Source organism: Mus pahari, chromosome 21 (genome assembly GCF_900095145.1).
Source record: "Mus pahari chromosome 21, PAHARI_EIJ_v1.1, whole genome shotgun sequence".
NCBI lineage: Eukaryota > Metazoa > Chordata > Mammalia > Rodentia > Muridae > Mus > Mus pahari.
Genome location: NC_034610.1, coordinates 34,939,331 through 34,954,154, shown reverse-complemented (window position 1 = coordinate 34,954,154; position 14,824 = coordinate 34,939,331). Strand labels below are relative to the sequence as shown.

At 39.5% G+C, this 14,824-nt stretch overlaps 1 protein-coding gene across 5 annotated transcripts in view; it reads left to right on the top strand.

Moving 5' to 3' along the window:
- Grm1 (glutamate metabotropic receptor 1) overlaps nucleotides 1-14,824 on the top strand; it is a 381,700-nt gene that overhangs the window by 333,635 nt on the left and 33,241 nt on the right. For all 5 annotated transcript variants that reach the window (XM_029533139.1, XM_029533140.1, XM_029533141.1 and 2 more), the window contains 2 exons: nucleotides 823-949; nucleotides 13,777-14,707. In XM_029533139.1, coding sequence (XP_029388999.1) covers nucleotides 823-949; nucleotides 13,777-14,707 — 1,058 coding nt within the window. The remainder of the gene's footprint in view (nucleotides 1-822; nucleotides 950-13,776; nucleotides 14,708-14,824) is intronic.

Genomic DNA, 14,824 nt, shown 5'->3' with positions numbered 1-14,824 from the left:
AGAGAGAGAGAGAGAGAGAGAGAGAGAGAGAGCATGCTGTGCCTTCAAGCATGAGTCTGGTCAAAACTTCTTAGTCATTTTTGAGAAATTTGGAGCACGTAACTCATAAGCAGGCAGAACATCAAATGATACCGTTTCTGATATCTCAATAAAAGTAGCCTATCTCTAGTTCCAGTCACTCATCCACATAGAGAGAAATCATCAAAAATAATACAAAATGAATAAGCATGGGTCTAACCTGGGAGTTAGCCAGCCATTCTGGGTCTATTTCCACCTTCCTACAGTAGTGTTGCAGTGTATTTAAAGAATGGAAAAACGTTTTCAGGGGAAAATATCTTATTTTCTTTTAAAAATAATTAATAAATGTTAATGTCAATAAATAAGGATATAGTTAAACTTTTGCTTATTTGAGATGGGGTCTCACTATGTAGCTCTGACTCTCCTGGAATTTACTACCAAAAGACTAGGTAGCTTTGAACTAGTGGAGATACATATGCTTCTGCCTCCCAGAGGGTTCTGGGATTAAAGGTGTATATCACCATGCCCTGCTTATAGTTTTATTTCATAACAATGCTACAGAAATAATGTAGTCCATAAAGTACTCACTTGGTATGAAATTTCTATTAAATGGCTTCCAAACTCAAGATGCAATGAGTTGGCCTCGCCTCTTGATACATATGCTCGTGGGGTTTTTCAAACATTCCCCAGGTCTCTTCAGCAGGCACGAGATTTTTCAGTTATTGAGTAAGACAAGTCCTCACCTAAAACAGGAACTTGTCTGGGAGCCGACTTCTCAGTAAGCAACACCTTCCTGTCTTGCAGGTCATAAGGAAAGGGGAAGTGAGCTGCTGCTGGATCTGCACAGCCTGCAAAGAGAATGAGTTTGTGCAAGACGAGTTCACCTGCAGAGCCTGTGACCTGGGGTGGTGGCCCAACGCAGAGCTCACAGGTAGGACCAAGCTCCCTTGTAACACTGTCCTCCTGAGAGGACTCGTCAACAGCTGCGTCTTCTGCTACATGTGTTGGAGAGCTTGTTTGTGTAGCTACAGTATAGAGTGTTACATATGAACCCTTTTGAAGTTCTCACACCCTGCATTGAAAAGGAAGTTCATTTCCACCAGCGTCCACGTGAGTAGACGTGTGGTGGAATAATCTGTTTCAGAGATATTTTCTATTTTTTTCTCTTCAAAACGTTATTGGGAGGCATTTCAAGCCCACTGAATTTAAATTTGCTATCACTTCTCACATATCGGCTGTGTGTATGTAAGCTGCTACTGCAATCCCTAAAGATACATAGGTCAATGAACACCAATCCTAGCCTTTGCTTTTGGCATTTGTATGCCCTTGTGTGTATGTAAGTGAGCAGGTGTGTGTGTGTGTGTGTGTGTGTGTGTGTGTGTGTGTGTGTGTGCAGGCACGCATGTGCGTATGTCCATCTTGGCATTATTCTCATGGGGATTCTCCTGGTCCATACTTTCAGATGCTGAGATACTGAAATTTCAGTTGAGTCACCAGGACTAGCTTAGTGTTTGCTTAAGATCTGTCAGGGAAGAAATGGAAGGAGAAGAACAACTAATATAAAAAGGTGCTTATACAGTACATGAAGCTTCTTAGGTAAGCAAGGAGATGATGCACAAGAATTGAAAGCTTATAATAGACATGGGGCAAACAACAGAATACACACATTGGTTTGGTTGATGGATACCCCAAATGTTGAGAAATGGGGCTTGTTAGGGTACTCATGGTGACTGTTGGTATTTCTCTCAGCTCGTGGCCGTGTTTACACTCTGGCTTTCGGCACTGGAGAGTTTTAAGGTAGGGAATGGCAGTGTGATAACTGCTTGGGTATAGAGGGATCCAGTATCAAAGTTGAATGCAGACGAAAGTGGAAACAGCCAAGAGCGGGCTACTGTTCTGATCCCAGTGAGGCATCTCAGAGGATGTGGACTGGAACAATGACAGAAAAGGAAGGGGAGTAACTGGATGTAAGAAACTATTTGGAAGCAAAATCAGTGTAGCTGGATGTTATTATCATGTAAACACATACATACACACACACAAATTCACACCTTTATAAAAAGCAATGTTCATATAGTTAATTTTTGTTTTCATAGACCCTGGTATAAACTCACAAGAGAAATATTTCAAAAATATTCCACATAATGTTTAAGTCTAGAGTTCTAGAAACCTTGGCATATGGCTAAATATTGACTTGGTGCACTAACCATTCATCTTAGAGGAAATGGAAGAACTCTAGAGGCACAGAACTGTGTGCAAAAAACGTCAAGGATGCAAAGCCATGAACCCGTGATCCCATGGCTTCCTAGGTGCCTTTGAAAATCTTCAGAAAAGGTGAAAATGTTAATGGATGCTGGCCTTTTGCTTGATTCTAAAGAAAAATATGAAAGTTAAATGCATGCTTTTCCCCAAATATAGTTTTAAAAAATGGTCAGATCAGTAGAACTAGGTCATATAGCTAAAATTATACTTAAAATGGCACAACCTCATGAAATGTTAGCCTTGTTAGAGTCAAATCTACATGAGTATCAGAAATCATTTGGTGCAAAGACCTTTTGCAAAGAAAGCAAGTTAGATCAGAAGATAAAATTTTTAGAATTAATGACACACTTTCTCTGTCCTTTATCCTTAATTCTCTACCTAAAAGCAAGCTGGGAAGTTTTCATCTACCTAAAAGCTATCCAACAAATGCCCCCCTCCGGAGTCTTGTCCTCTAGTTCTGGAGTGGGACCCAGTCTATTTGGACACAGTAAATGCCCTGGCTTGCACTGGCATTCTTAGTTAAATGCAGTGTGTCACGCACACAGAACCACATCAAAGAGGGGGGGGGGGCTTGGAAAGAAGAGATAAAAGGAAGTAAGGGGTTAAAATAGAGGACAGCTTGATCAAAGAGCCTTATACACATGAAATTATAGAAGAATGGTTTTATAGCTTATGCTTATTTTATGCTGAGTTCACTCGGGTGCCTTAAGGTTTTGTTTCCTTTGTGTTTTAACCAAGGTATCTTTCCTTCCTTGGAGCTTCCATTTCTGGCTTAGGAACAATGTGCCCCTGTTTAGTGAGGATCATCCTGATGAGGCAGGGGAGAGACCGTGCATGTGTTAACGCACCACACCATGTAGTTTTGGTTCAGCAATACATTCTGGGTACTTTCTTTATGGAGATGTCTTTGGTGACATCTAAACTCTTCAGCTCGACATTACTCTCAGCATTTTTAAACATGTACCTCCAGAATCCAGAATACACTTTGGCCCCACTCTATGACAGCCAAGGCAGGCCTACCAACTCCACCATGACCCAACTGGAGCGGCACATATTGCTCTGTTAAAGTGACATCTCTCAAAGATTGGCTTTCCTTTTTAGCCCTGCATTCTCTTCATGGCCTAGTGTCATTTCTCCCCTTTAGGTGAATGTGCATATTTGAACTTTTATTTTTGAATGACTTTTTAGGGCTTTCTGGAGAGTACTGAGCCAGTTACTGGAAAAGCAGACATCTTTTTAAAAAGAACACAGTAGGGAAAAGGTAATACCTCACAGCAGTGTGATAATCTGTCTGTTCAATGCAGAGAATGAGAAGATGAGTGCAGTTGTCAGTACAAAACCCGCCTGGTAACTATGTTCATCTCCCTCCTGAGCCCAATGGCTACCTCACTTACTTCAGGGTTGCAGGCCCTTTGTGGCATACACTTTTCTCCGGCCTTCCTTTGGATTCAGGCTCCCTGTCACACGTATGTCTCTGGTTTTCTCCTCTTCCACAGCTGGCGCTTCCTGTTCATCCACTTTTCCTCAAAGAGCCATTGTGTTTGAGAGCTGGAGCTGAAGTAGCACCCAGTCTCTTCTTCCAGCTAGTTGAGGGAGATCTCAACCGACAGAACCAAGTATAAAGGCCTTTCTGGGGTTGTCCTCAGAAGGCAGAAGTACTGACTTTGAGAGACAAGAGGGTTTTTCTCCTCTGCCTGCTTTTGAACTTTTCTGAGCTTTTCCTACTGTTCTGTTTTCATATGAGTTAGCACTTAGTTCACGCATGAAAACAAACTGCTATCTAAACCTTAAAATACATTTAAAAGGGTTGGTAAAGTGCCTCAGTAGGTTAAGGTGATTGCCACCAAAACATCTGACCCAAGTTCAATTCCTGGGACCCGCAGAAAGGGAAGAAGAAACTTCTACAAGCTGTTCTTCCAGCCTTCCCATGTATCATCATGGTGTTTGTTAGGCATAATGAGTACACATGCACAAACACATATGCACACACACACACACACACATACACACACACTGAAATTTTAAAAATGTCCATTTATAAAAAGATTTAGTATGTTGTAATACTTTCTGATTGTATATTTGAGTCAAATCACACTTCTCTTCTATAGCCCTGACTTTGTAGCCCAGGCTGGCCTTAAAATAATGACCCTCCCATCTCAGCCTCACCCGAGAGTTCTGGGGCTACAGGGGTGTAGCACCACACCAAGTAGTCATGATGGAGCCCAGTCACATATTTAATTCCTTGGATTTCCCCACCTATGCATTATCAGATGACCCTTTCTAGTAATCAAAACTTTATCTTGACAAAACATGAAAAAATTCTCCAAGTCCATAAATTAGATGAATGCCAGTACAGATGTCTTTCTAAAGATTGATCGTATTAAATGCATTTTGTGTACACAAAGGTACCTTAACATTCAAATGAGTCGAGCCATGCAGCAGCTCATGCCTCCTCCCCCACAGCCAGCCACTATTCCACTAAATATACAGACTAATTTTGCAATTGTTATCCTCAATATCTTCAGTAATACACCTCTTGTACTAATTTATACTTACGTGTTAGTGACACCTGTTGTTTCAACATTCCTATTAGTTTTACATATGAGCAGAAAAATTAGATCCCATTTGTCACTTACTTGGGGCCATGTCAAATACATAGCAAGAACATAGGACATGGCAATGTGGGTTTGGTGTTGCCATGGTAGCAGTAGTTGTGAAAAGAAAAACCCCACTGGTAAAGAATAACAAAAATCAGTAGAAATGTTTAGAAGAGTAAAGTAAGTGGCTTTCACTTGGTTTTTTATTTTGATGGGTGTTTATTGTTTTAACGTAAAATTTCTGTTAAAAAAAAGAGTGATTTTTCTCTGAGAATTAATAGACGTTGTTGAAGAAAAGGTTTGTAAAAAATGTACTGAAATCAACTTTAAAGGTGGCAAAGATTCTTATCAATGGAAACAAATATTTATAAGTGATTTAAATATTCATTATCATGGTTTTTTCTGAGTCTGAGAAAACATTGGTGAGTTCTCAAAGGAAGTGGATTTGGAGGCTCTTGGGCTTTTTGCGTTTTCTTCTGGGGTATGTGCATTTTAATTCTGCACATACATTTCATGCTTCAATTCTTATTCATAAACATGAATAAACATGAGTCTTTTTCATGATGATATAGGACTTGACAGGGATTTATTAATTCATGAACCAATTAAAAATGGTGCAATGATGTTAATTTGTTCTAAAATATCAAATTGTATAAAAATATCTTTAAAAGGCAGCTGGTACTAAATTTGTCATTAAAAAGTAGAAAAACTAACTATCTTTACTTATTTTCTCCATTTGCCAATCACCATGACCTCTGCACTATTATCTGTCTGTCTGTCTGCCTATTATCTATCTGTCATCTATCTATCTATCTATCTATCTATCTATCTATCTATCTATCTATCTATCTATCATCTTCTATCTATCTATTATCTATCTGTCATCTATCATCTATCTGTCATCTATCTAATCTATCTATCTAACTATCTATCTAAATATTATCTATTTAATTCTACAATATATCTTACCAACCATTTTGTACCCAAATGTTTGTGAAGAAACTGAGGTAAGCTCATAAGCATGTAAGAGGCATTGCAGGAGACTAAATATATAAACTGTGAGCTAAATCCCACAACATGGCCTTGTGTACCATGTCATATGAATACATGGCAAGAAGCAATTACTGTTCGTTGGAAGGAAAAGGGGCCTTCATAGAATCAACATCTAAAGTATATATTGAATTATAAGTAGATAACTATTTTGTAGGTAACTGATATTAAGGAAATACATTGAGGAAAGAATTTTGGTAATATTATCATGAAATAGTGTTATAAACGTCATAAATTTATCTAAGATAATTGGAGTAAAATAATTATTGCCTCTATTTCTTAATCAGTGTTATGTGTGACTTGACCTAATTAGAAAGGAATGTGATATTCCATTTTAGCCCTCGAATGCACTTGGATTTAGGATGATAAACTCTGAAATATCTGGTTCACGGAGGAGAAGTAGCCTCTGGTCCTGGAACTGGAGTTATTACCACTTGTCTTAGTTTGCTAAGTGATTTGATGTCTGCTTGAAGGCTAACTTGCATGATGCCTCCGGCTCTTCGAATGACTGGCTGTGTACATTTGCCAAGCTGCCCTGTTTTGGGAGCTCTGAATGCCATCCAAACAGCAGTTTTTAAGTTTTATTTTGCTGGTTTGTTTGTTTTGGATTTTTGTTTTGTTTTGCTTTTTTTAAATTTCTCTTTTTATTGGATATTTCATTTATTTGCATTTCAAATGTTATCCCCTTTCCTTGTTTCCCCTCCTCAAACCCCTTATCCCCTCCCCCTCCCCCTGCTTCTATGACTGTGCTCCCCCATCCACCTACTCACTCCCACCTCACCAGCCTGGCATTCCCCTACACTGGGGCATCGAGCCTTCATGGGACCAAGAGCCTCTCTTCCCATTGATGCCATATAATGCCATTGTCTGCTACATATGCAGCTGGAGCCAAGGGTCCCTCCGTGTGTACTCTTTGATTGATGGTTTAGTACCTGGGAGCTCTGGGGGCAGGGGTGTCTGGTTGGTTGATATTGTTGTTCTTACTTATGGGTTTGCAAACCCTTTCAGTTCCTTCAATGCTTTCCCTAACTCCTCCACTTGGGACTCTGCTTTCAGTCCAATCGTTGGCTGTGAGCATCTGCCTCTGTATTTGTTAGGCTCTGGCAGAGCCCATCAGGGGACAACTATGTCAGGTTCCTGTCAACAAGCACTTCTTGGCATTAGCAACAGTGTCTGGGTTTGGTGGCTGCATATGGCTTGAATCCCCAGGTAGGGCAGTCTCTGGATGGCCTTTCCTTCAGTCTTCGCTCCATACTTTGTCCTTATATTTTCCTTCAGAGGGGAGCAAGTCTGGGTTAAAGGTTTTCTTTTGTATGAGAGAGTCAGGTATAGTCAATCACTACTTGCCATCCATTGCAGGATGCCTCATGATGCTTTCCCACAGGAGTGTCATAACTCTAACCCTTCAAAACAGGATCATAATCTCACTAACATTACGTGTATGATAGAATTGGAGATTAGAATCAATTTCCTCAAGATGGCAAATCGAAGGCTTCCTAATTTGAAGACGTCTGAATCAGGGGAAAGTAAAGAGCATGAAAAAATGCCAATCTTTAAGAAACCTATTCAAGAAATAAGTTATTCATAAGCTCCGGGTGACTGCTTCAGGTGGGTCTGATTGACATTCAGGAGACTGACTTCCGAATCTGCGAAGAGTCTAGCCTCTTGCTGCTAAGAAAAGTGATCCTGATCTCAGTGGAGTGGCAAGCTTGAACTTGGGTTTTTATGATGATAAACTGCTCCTGTTACTGCACAAGAATGCCAGGTCTATTTCAAGGACAAAGACATTTTTTTTTCTTTAACAGTGCATGGTGTACTGTTTAGGACAGTTGTGTAGCTAGATTTGGGCAATTTTATGGTCTTCTGTGGAGATGTATTTTTCTTTGAGTTTTGACAATGTTATAGGAGCTGGAATTTGTAAGAGGCAAACTTTGAAATATCCCTGGTGACAGCCAGTGCCACCCTTCCCTGAAAGGCCTAACTGATTTTTTTCTGCCTTGAGCTGTCCCAAAGCTGACATTCTTCAGATAGATCTTACAGCGCGCACTCTGAATGAGACATCTCCATGGATGAATTAGAGCTTGCACCTGGATCTCTCTTGATTGGTGGTGCTGACATGTCGCCTGTCTTTTGCTGTGGTATACATTTTGCTTTTAAATGAAAACATTTCGCGAAGGTGAAATTTTGTTCAGATTTGTGAGCTCATGAAATCCTAGTCCTTGTGAAATGAATCAGAAAAGTGAGTGTGACTTGCCTGCATATCATTTCTCAAATGATCCAGACCAACAGTGTGGCTGGCTCTCATTAAGCCATTATAATAGAGATGCCTACTGCCTAGAAAAGTCTTAGCTTAAACAGATTCCTATTACTGGTAGGAGAAACAGTAAAGAGAGAATTAGCTTTGTATAGCTTCAAATCAGTAAAGAAAAGTATACATGAATAAGTAGAGAATGCAAACCTATAACATATACAATAATCTTTAGAAATTGTGTTAAAGTTGTTCTTTGAAAGTTTCATACGTGCTTACAAAGCAGTCTGATGACTCTCGCCCTCCCTGGCCCTGTATGCCCCCTGACAAATCCCTTTCTCACATTTTTTTGTTTTTTTGTTTGTTTTCTTGCTTGCTTTGTCATCCGCTGAGCTTTACCAGAGCTCTGTGCATGGCTATGGGCTTGGAACTATTCATTGGTAGCCTGGTTGGGCTCACAGTGGGTATCCAGTTGAAACAATGATTCTCCCTCTTCCAGAATCCAAGGTGTCAACAAGAGAGGGTAGGATGCTATGAGCCTCCCATAACTGACTATTGAAAAGGCTGGTCTTGTGCAGGAACAGTGTAGGTAGCCACTGCCGTGTGTGTTCACATTTGTAATGGCTCCGTGATGGCTCAATGACAGCAGTTCTCAGCTCTTCTCAATATAATCTGGCTCTCTTCTCACCCTCTTTTCTACCACATTCATCATACTTTAGAGGGGTTGGTATAAATGTCTTGTTTAGGGCTGAGTCTCCAACTGTAACTTGTTCTCAGCACACCGAGTAGTGACAAGTCTCCTCATTTGCTGAGTCTCCTCAAGGCTGAGTCTACTACTTGTCTATAGGTATAAGCTAAAATATTTACATGGTGGTTTGACACTATGTCAATTTAGCTGAACAACAGTAACAAGGTCCCCTCTATTTCTGGCTGTTTAAAAATACCAGACATGATTTCCTATTATAAACCAATTATTTTCTTTTACGTGAGATTCTTGATAAGGACTTTATCAAAAAAAAAAAAAAAATCCGAATAGTCCTTTCATAGCACATGACTATGAAAACTCTTTCTAACATACTTTACAGTGTTCATGATTTTTATAACATTTTCTTTACTATGAATCAACTTTTATGACAGTTATTTTAGGTAACATTTAAAAATCAAACAATTGATATCACTGTTTATTTTTTAGAAACTACTTAAAGACTCAAAGAGAAATGTTTCTAAGGATGGATGTAGCTTAGTTGTAGAGCACTAGACTAGGATGCAAGAATCCAAGGTTTAATCCTCAAAACAGTTTCTACGAATGTTGAATAAGAATAAGAGAATTATAAGTACACAAGTAGTATTTTTTTACTGCTTTTTATTTTATCAACTCTGCAGACCACAGATGATGTTAAATTTCAGTTACTATAAGGACTTAGATTGGGACACAATATTTATAATATAGACAGGACTGCTTTATTGCTTATAGACCCTAAAGGATTCCCTTTTTCTTTTTAATATATCACACACAGAAAGACATCAAATCAAGGGCTACTATTTCAATGTTGGATGTGGGGATTCTTCTTGAAGTGAACATAATCCTGAGATTCTGCTTCATCACTTAAGATTTTTAAACTTACTTTTTTTTGTGACTACCGAAGGGCAGAAAATGGGAGGGAGATACAGTAATTTATAATTAGTTAGTTAAGTAGCAGAAAATGTTGGACAGTTTTTGATAGTAAAAGGAATTTAATATGTATGGACACATTCGATTTAATGATGTGGTACAAGGCCTAAAGATGTTTTGACTGATTTGGTTTACAACTGTAATAGTATTACAGCAAGGATCTGAGTGTTGTTCATTGAAGTAAGGAAATGGCTTCTTATGTGAGTTAATTGTCTCTTATATGTAACAAAATTTAATCTAGTTGCTTAAAGCAGCACAACGTTATCATCACACAGTTTTGTGAGTTGGGGATCTGGGCTTGGATTTAATTAGTCCTCTACTTTGAGGGAGTTTTCACAAGATTGGGTATAATGTCTAATCTGATGTTAGAAGAAAGTTAGACTCCAAAACTTGTGTTTGTGGTTGTTTGAAGGACATAAGTCCAATTGGTTATTGGGATGAAGATCTCGACTTTGTGTAGGTGGTTGTGTATAATCTGTCCTCAGGTCTTTGTCATATGGACCATAATAACATGGCAGATTAGATTACCATGGTCAGCAAGACTATTAACTAGCAAGATAGAAGTTATCACTTGTGTAATATTATTCTAGAAGTCATATCTCATCAACTTTCCTATATCCTGTAGATTAAAAACAAGTCAAAGTTTGTCCATATTGAAAATTGGGAGTTGTATAAGGACATTAATATTAGGGGGCAAAGGTCTATCCTGGCCTCCAGTTTCCTGAGGTAGGCAATGAAAGAAGTATGGCATTGGCAACTAGGGCCAAAGCTGCTGACCTTTGGTAATTTAACACTTTCTTGCTCTTCTGGGGACAAAAGCCACTGGCTTCTGGCTTCTGCGTTCTGAAAGCAGCAGTAGATTAAGAAATAAAGTTTTGTTCCTTAGGCTCATTTCTCTTTGGCTCTATATGTGCCTATGTTGCAGATTTGCCTAGAGCAGAGGATGGCCTTCTCCTCTGCAGATGGACTTGTGAGAATCTAGGGCCTGTGGGAGTCTACATTTATATGCAGAGTTCTAATCCTTATTTCTGTGTGTTATGTTTTCTACAGGGATTCCGAGGCAAGAGCTATTTCTTAAATTGCATGTAATATGTTGGTGTTTTCATATCTTGTGGAGTTCTGATTTGATCCTGAACAAGAACTATAGTGTCTCTTTGCTAAAAACTCATTCCATTTACTAAGTTTCTAGGACTTGGCCCCAGAAAATATAGTCTTTTAATAATAATCTTAAACTGTTAGTTATGCTTGGGACAAAGGGTTTTTTTTTTTCTATCAGTATGACTTTATTAATTCAAGGTACCTAAAGATTCATTAAGCTGAAATAGTTTAAAGGACTGCTGAAGACAGAGCTCTTGAGTGTTGGTGCTGCTCATGGAGTAAAATCATTAGATGGTCATGATTTTTACCCTTTGCTTTATTTTTTCCTTCCTGGTTTGGAATTTAAGTTGGACTGGAACTAAGAACAAGCCTCCTACTTCTCCTCTGATACCGAAGTTACAAATGAGAGTGGCCACCTGTCACTCACTTTTCTTGGTCACTAGCTTAATCATTTCTAAACATAACTAACCAGAGCTGGCTTGGACCATGCTATCTTCCACATACATGTCTCCATCTGGTTTTGATAATCCAAACCAATAAATAAATAAAACCAAACCAGTGTACCCCAGTGAAAAAGCACATGAAATAAATCTGTATATTTAAATAAACAATAGCAAAATCAAATTAACAAATTCTTAGATTATAAAACAGATTTAAGTATTCTAGATTACTTACAATACTGAGTATAATATAGATACTATGTATGTAGTTATCGTGCTATATTGTTTAAGAAATAATGAGGGAAAAGCCTGTATATGTTGATTGTATATATAACTACTATAGTCTTATAGAATTGACACATGTAACCATTGTAGAGCTAATGGTAGACTAGTCACAATGAAAGAATAACAAAATCTTAGGAAAAAAAAACCCTTCCTATGTAAAACACTGTTGGTTCTGTCTCACATGTAGTATGTTGAATGCCTTGAGCCTGATAGCTGTTCCTTAAGAACTTGAGAAATTTGAAAAACATGAATCAGGGAAATAACTCAGTGAGTGACCTATTAGTCACAGCACCTCAAATATTTTGGCAAATGAAGATCTTCAAAGTGATCTTGATGAATTTTCTAGAAACATGAATGATGGCAAAACCAAAGATATTCAGCCATCCATCCTTGTCTGTCTACTCTACATCTTACATCCCACGTGTTCAGGGGAGAAACCGTGAGGCGAAGACATTCACTGTGACTAGTGTACTGTTAACTCTACGACAGTTACTGGTGTCATTTTTGTAAGACTACATGGTTTTATATATATACACACACATATATGTATATGCATATGTATGCTTGCATGTGTGTGTGTGTGTATACTCAACATTTTCCTCATTATTTCTTAAAATGATATGATGCAATAACTACTTACACGGTTATCTATATTATTCTAGGTATTATAAGTAATCTAGGCATGATACTTATCAGATATTTATGCACATGTGAGAGTGTCTGCAGGTTATTGTACAAATACTGTGTTATCCTAGATAAGATTATTAAGCTATCAGACAATATCTAAGAGTATATGAGATAAGAGTAGCCACATGTTTGGTACCATTGGAGGGTCCCGGGACTAAATAGTTTTATGCAAATATCATCTCAGACAAAGGTCTTGAGTATCTCCAAGATTTGCTATTATTAGGAGAGTGGAGTCAACGGGTACTGAGAACCATCTATATGTGAATTAGAAGAAGAAGAACAACAACAACAACAAAGAAAACCAGAAAGAACACAAAAGCTAAATTTTCTGCTAAATACATGGAAGAAAGAGGTGGCTACCCCTGAGTGACAAGGTTCCTCTGAGCATAAGCTTGTGGGCATCTGAAAAGCATGCTTTGGTGTGAAGCTGTGGTTGATTGATTGGCACTCCTGTGTTGATGAGAGCTTTTCCCCAGCTGGCTGATCATCAGAAGCAATGGCTAACACTCAATGGTGGATGTGCAAAATCATGTCCACTGAAGTGGACTGGTGCTGATGGAGTGAACAGAGGTAGAATTGGTTCTGCTGTTCCCCTGGGGGTTGCCGGGGGGGGGGGAGGTCGTCCGTCTCTGGCTATAGAACAAACAGTCTTTCTCTAGATGCATTAAAATGATCCCAGTATCATAGTTTTGGGAAATACTGGTCCAGACCAAACAGATTCTTGAGAAAGAATTGTCTCCTGAGCATGACAGCGTGCTTTTTTCACTCTGAAATTCAAAACAAATTTTGTTCTCCATTAGGAGGGAAAAAAATAAGGTGCAATTAGCAGCACAATGCCCACAACTCCAGAGAAATGTGGAGGGAGTTCTCATTCTTTGGCATGTCTATCAGGGGCTATTAACTCAAAGATCCAACCGCCAGACTCAGACTGCACATGACAGTTTAAGCAAAACAAAAAATGTGTGATAAACAAGAGAATATGAATATTGTCTACAAAATTCAAATTATACTATGCATAAAATAGTCTGCTAATGCTAAAATTTGTCTATAAGCCTTATATGCTTACAGATAAGGACTGCATAAAATAAAAAGAAATCTTTTCTTTCTTTCTCATTAACATATTCTATTTTATTATCTCCATGATATTTGTTAAAAATGTAGAATTACATCTCACCAGTGCAAAAGATACTCTATAAGTTCAAGTAAGTCACATCTGACTGTGATGACACTAAGCTTGGAGATATGGTTATCCAGGGAAGGCAATCTCTGAGTAACATGGAGCAATTTTGTAACAATACAAATGCCAGAAATCATGAAGGATATGGCTTATAGCTATGCCTCCAGTAACTGGCAAGCACCAGCACAATTGCCCAACAGAAATCTGAGACTCTGATTAAAATCATTTTTTTCTCTCTGCAGGCTGTGAGCCCATTACTGTCCGTTACCTGGAATGGAGTGACATAGAATCCATCATAGCCATCGCCTTTTCTTGCCTGGGCATCCTCGTGACGCTATTTGTCACTCTCATCTTTGTGCTGTACCGGGACACACCTGTGGTCAAATCCTCCAGTAGAGAGCTCTGCTATATCATTCTGGCTGGTATTTTCCTCGGCTACGTGTGCCCTTTCACCCTCATCGCCAAACCTACTACCACATCCTGCTACCTCCAGCGCCTCCTAGTTGGTCTCTCTTCCGCCATGTGTTACTCTGCTCTAGTGACCAAAACCAATCGTATTGCACGCATCCTGGCTGGCAGCAAGAAGAAGATCTGCACACGGAAGCCCAGGTTCATGAGCGCTTGGGCCCAAGTGATCATAGCCTCCATTCTGATTAGTGTACAGCTGACACTAGTAGTGACCTTGATCATCATGGAGCCTCCCATGCCCATTTTGTCCTACCCGAGCATCAAGGAAGTCTATCTTATCTGCAATACCAGCAACCTGGGTGTAGTGGCCCCTGTAGGTTATAACGGACTTCTCATCATGAGCTGTACCTACTATGCCTTCAAGACCCGCAACGTGCCAGCCAATTTCAATGAGGCTAAATACATCGCCTTCACTATGTACACCACCTGCATCATCTGGCTGGCTTTTGTTCCCATTTACTTCGGGAGCAACTACAAGATCATCACTACCTGCTTCGCCGTGAGCCTCAGTGTGACGGTGGCCCTGGGCTGCATGTTCACTCCCAAGATGTACATCATTATTGCCAAACCCGAGAGGAATGTCCGCAGTGCCTTCACCACCTCTGATGTAGTGCGCATGCACGTCGGTGACGGCAAGCTGCCATGCCGCTCCAACACCTTCCTCAACATTTTCCGGAGAAAGAAGCCTGGGGCAGGGAACGCCAAGTGAGTTGTCTAATCTGAGGTTCTAGGTCTCCCTCTGTTTTTGTCTCTCCCTCTCACACACGCCCTCTCCTCCTCCCTCATTCCCCCTCTTTTTAGCCTCTCTCTGTCTAAACCGTC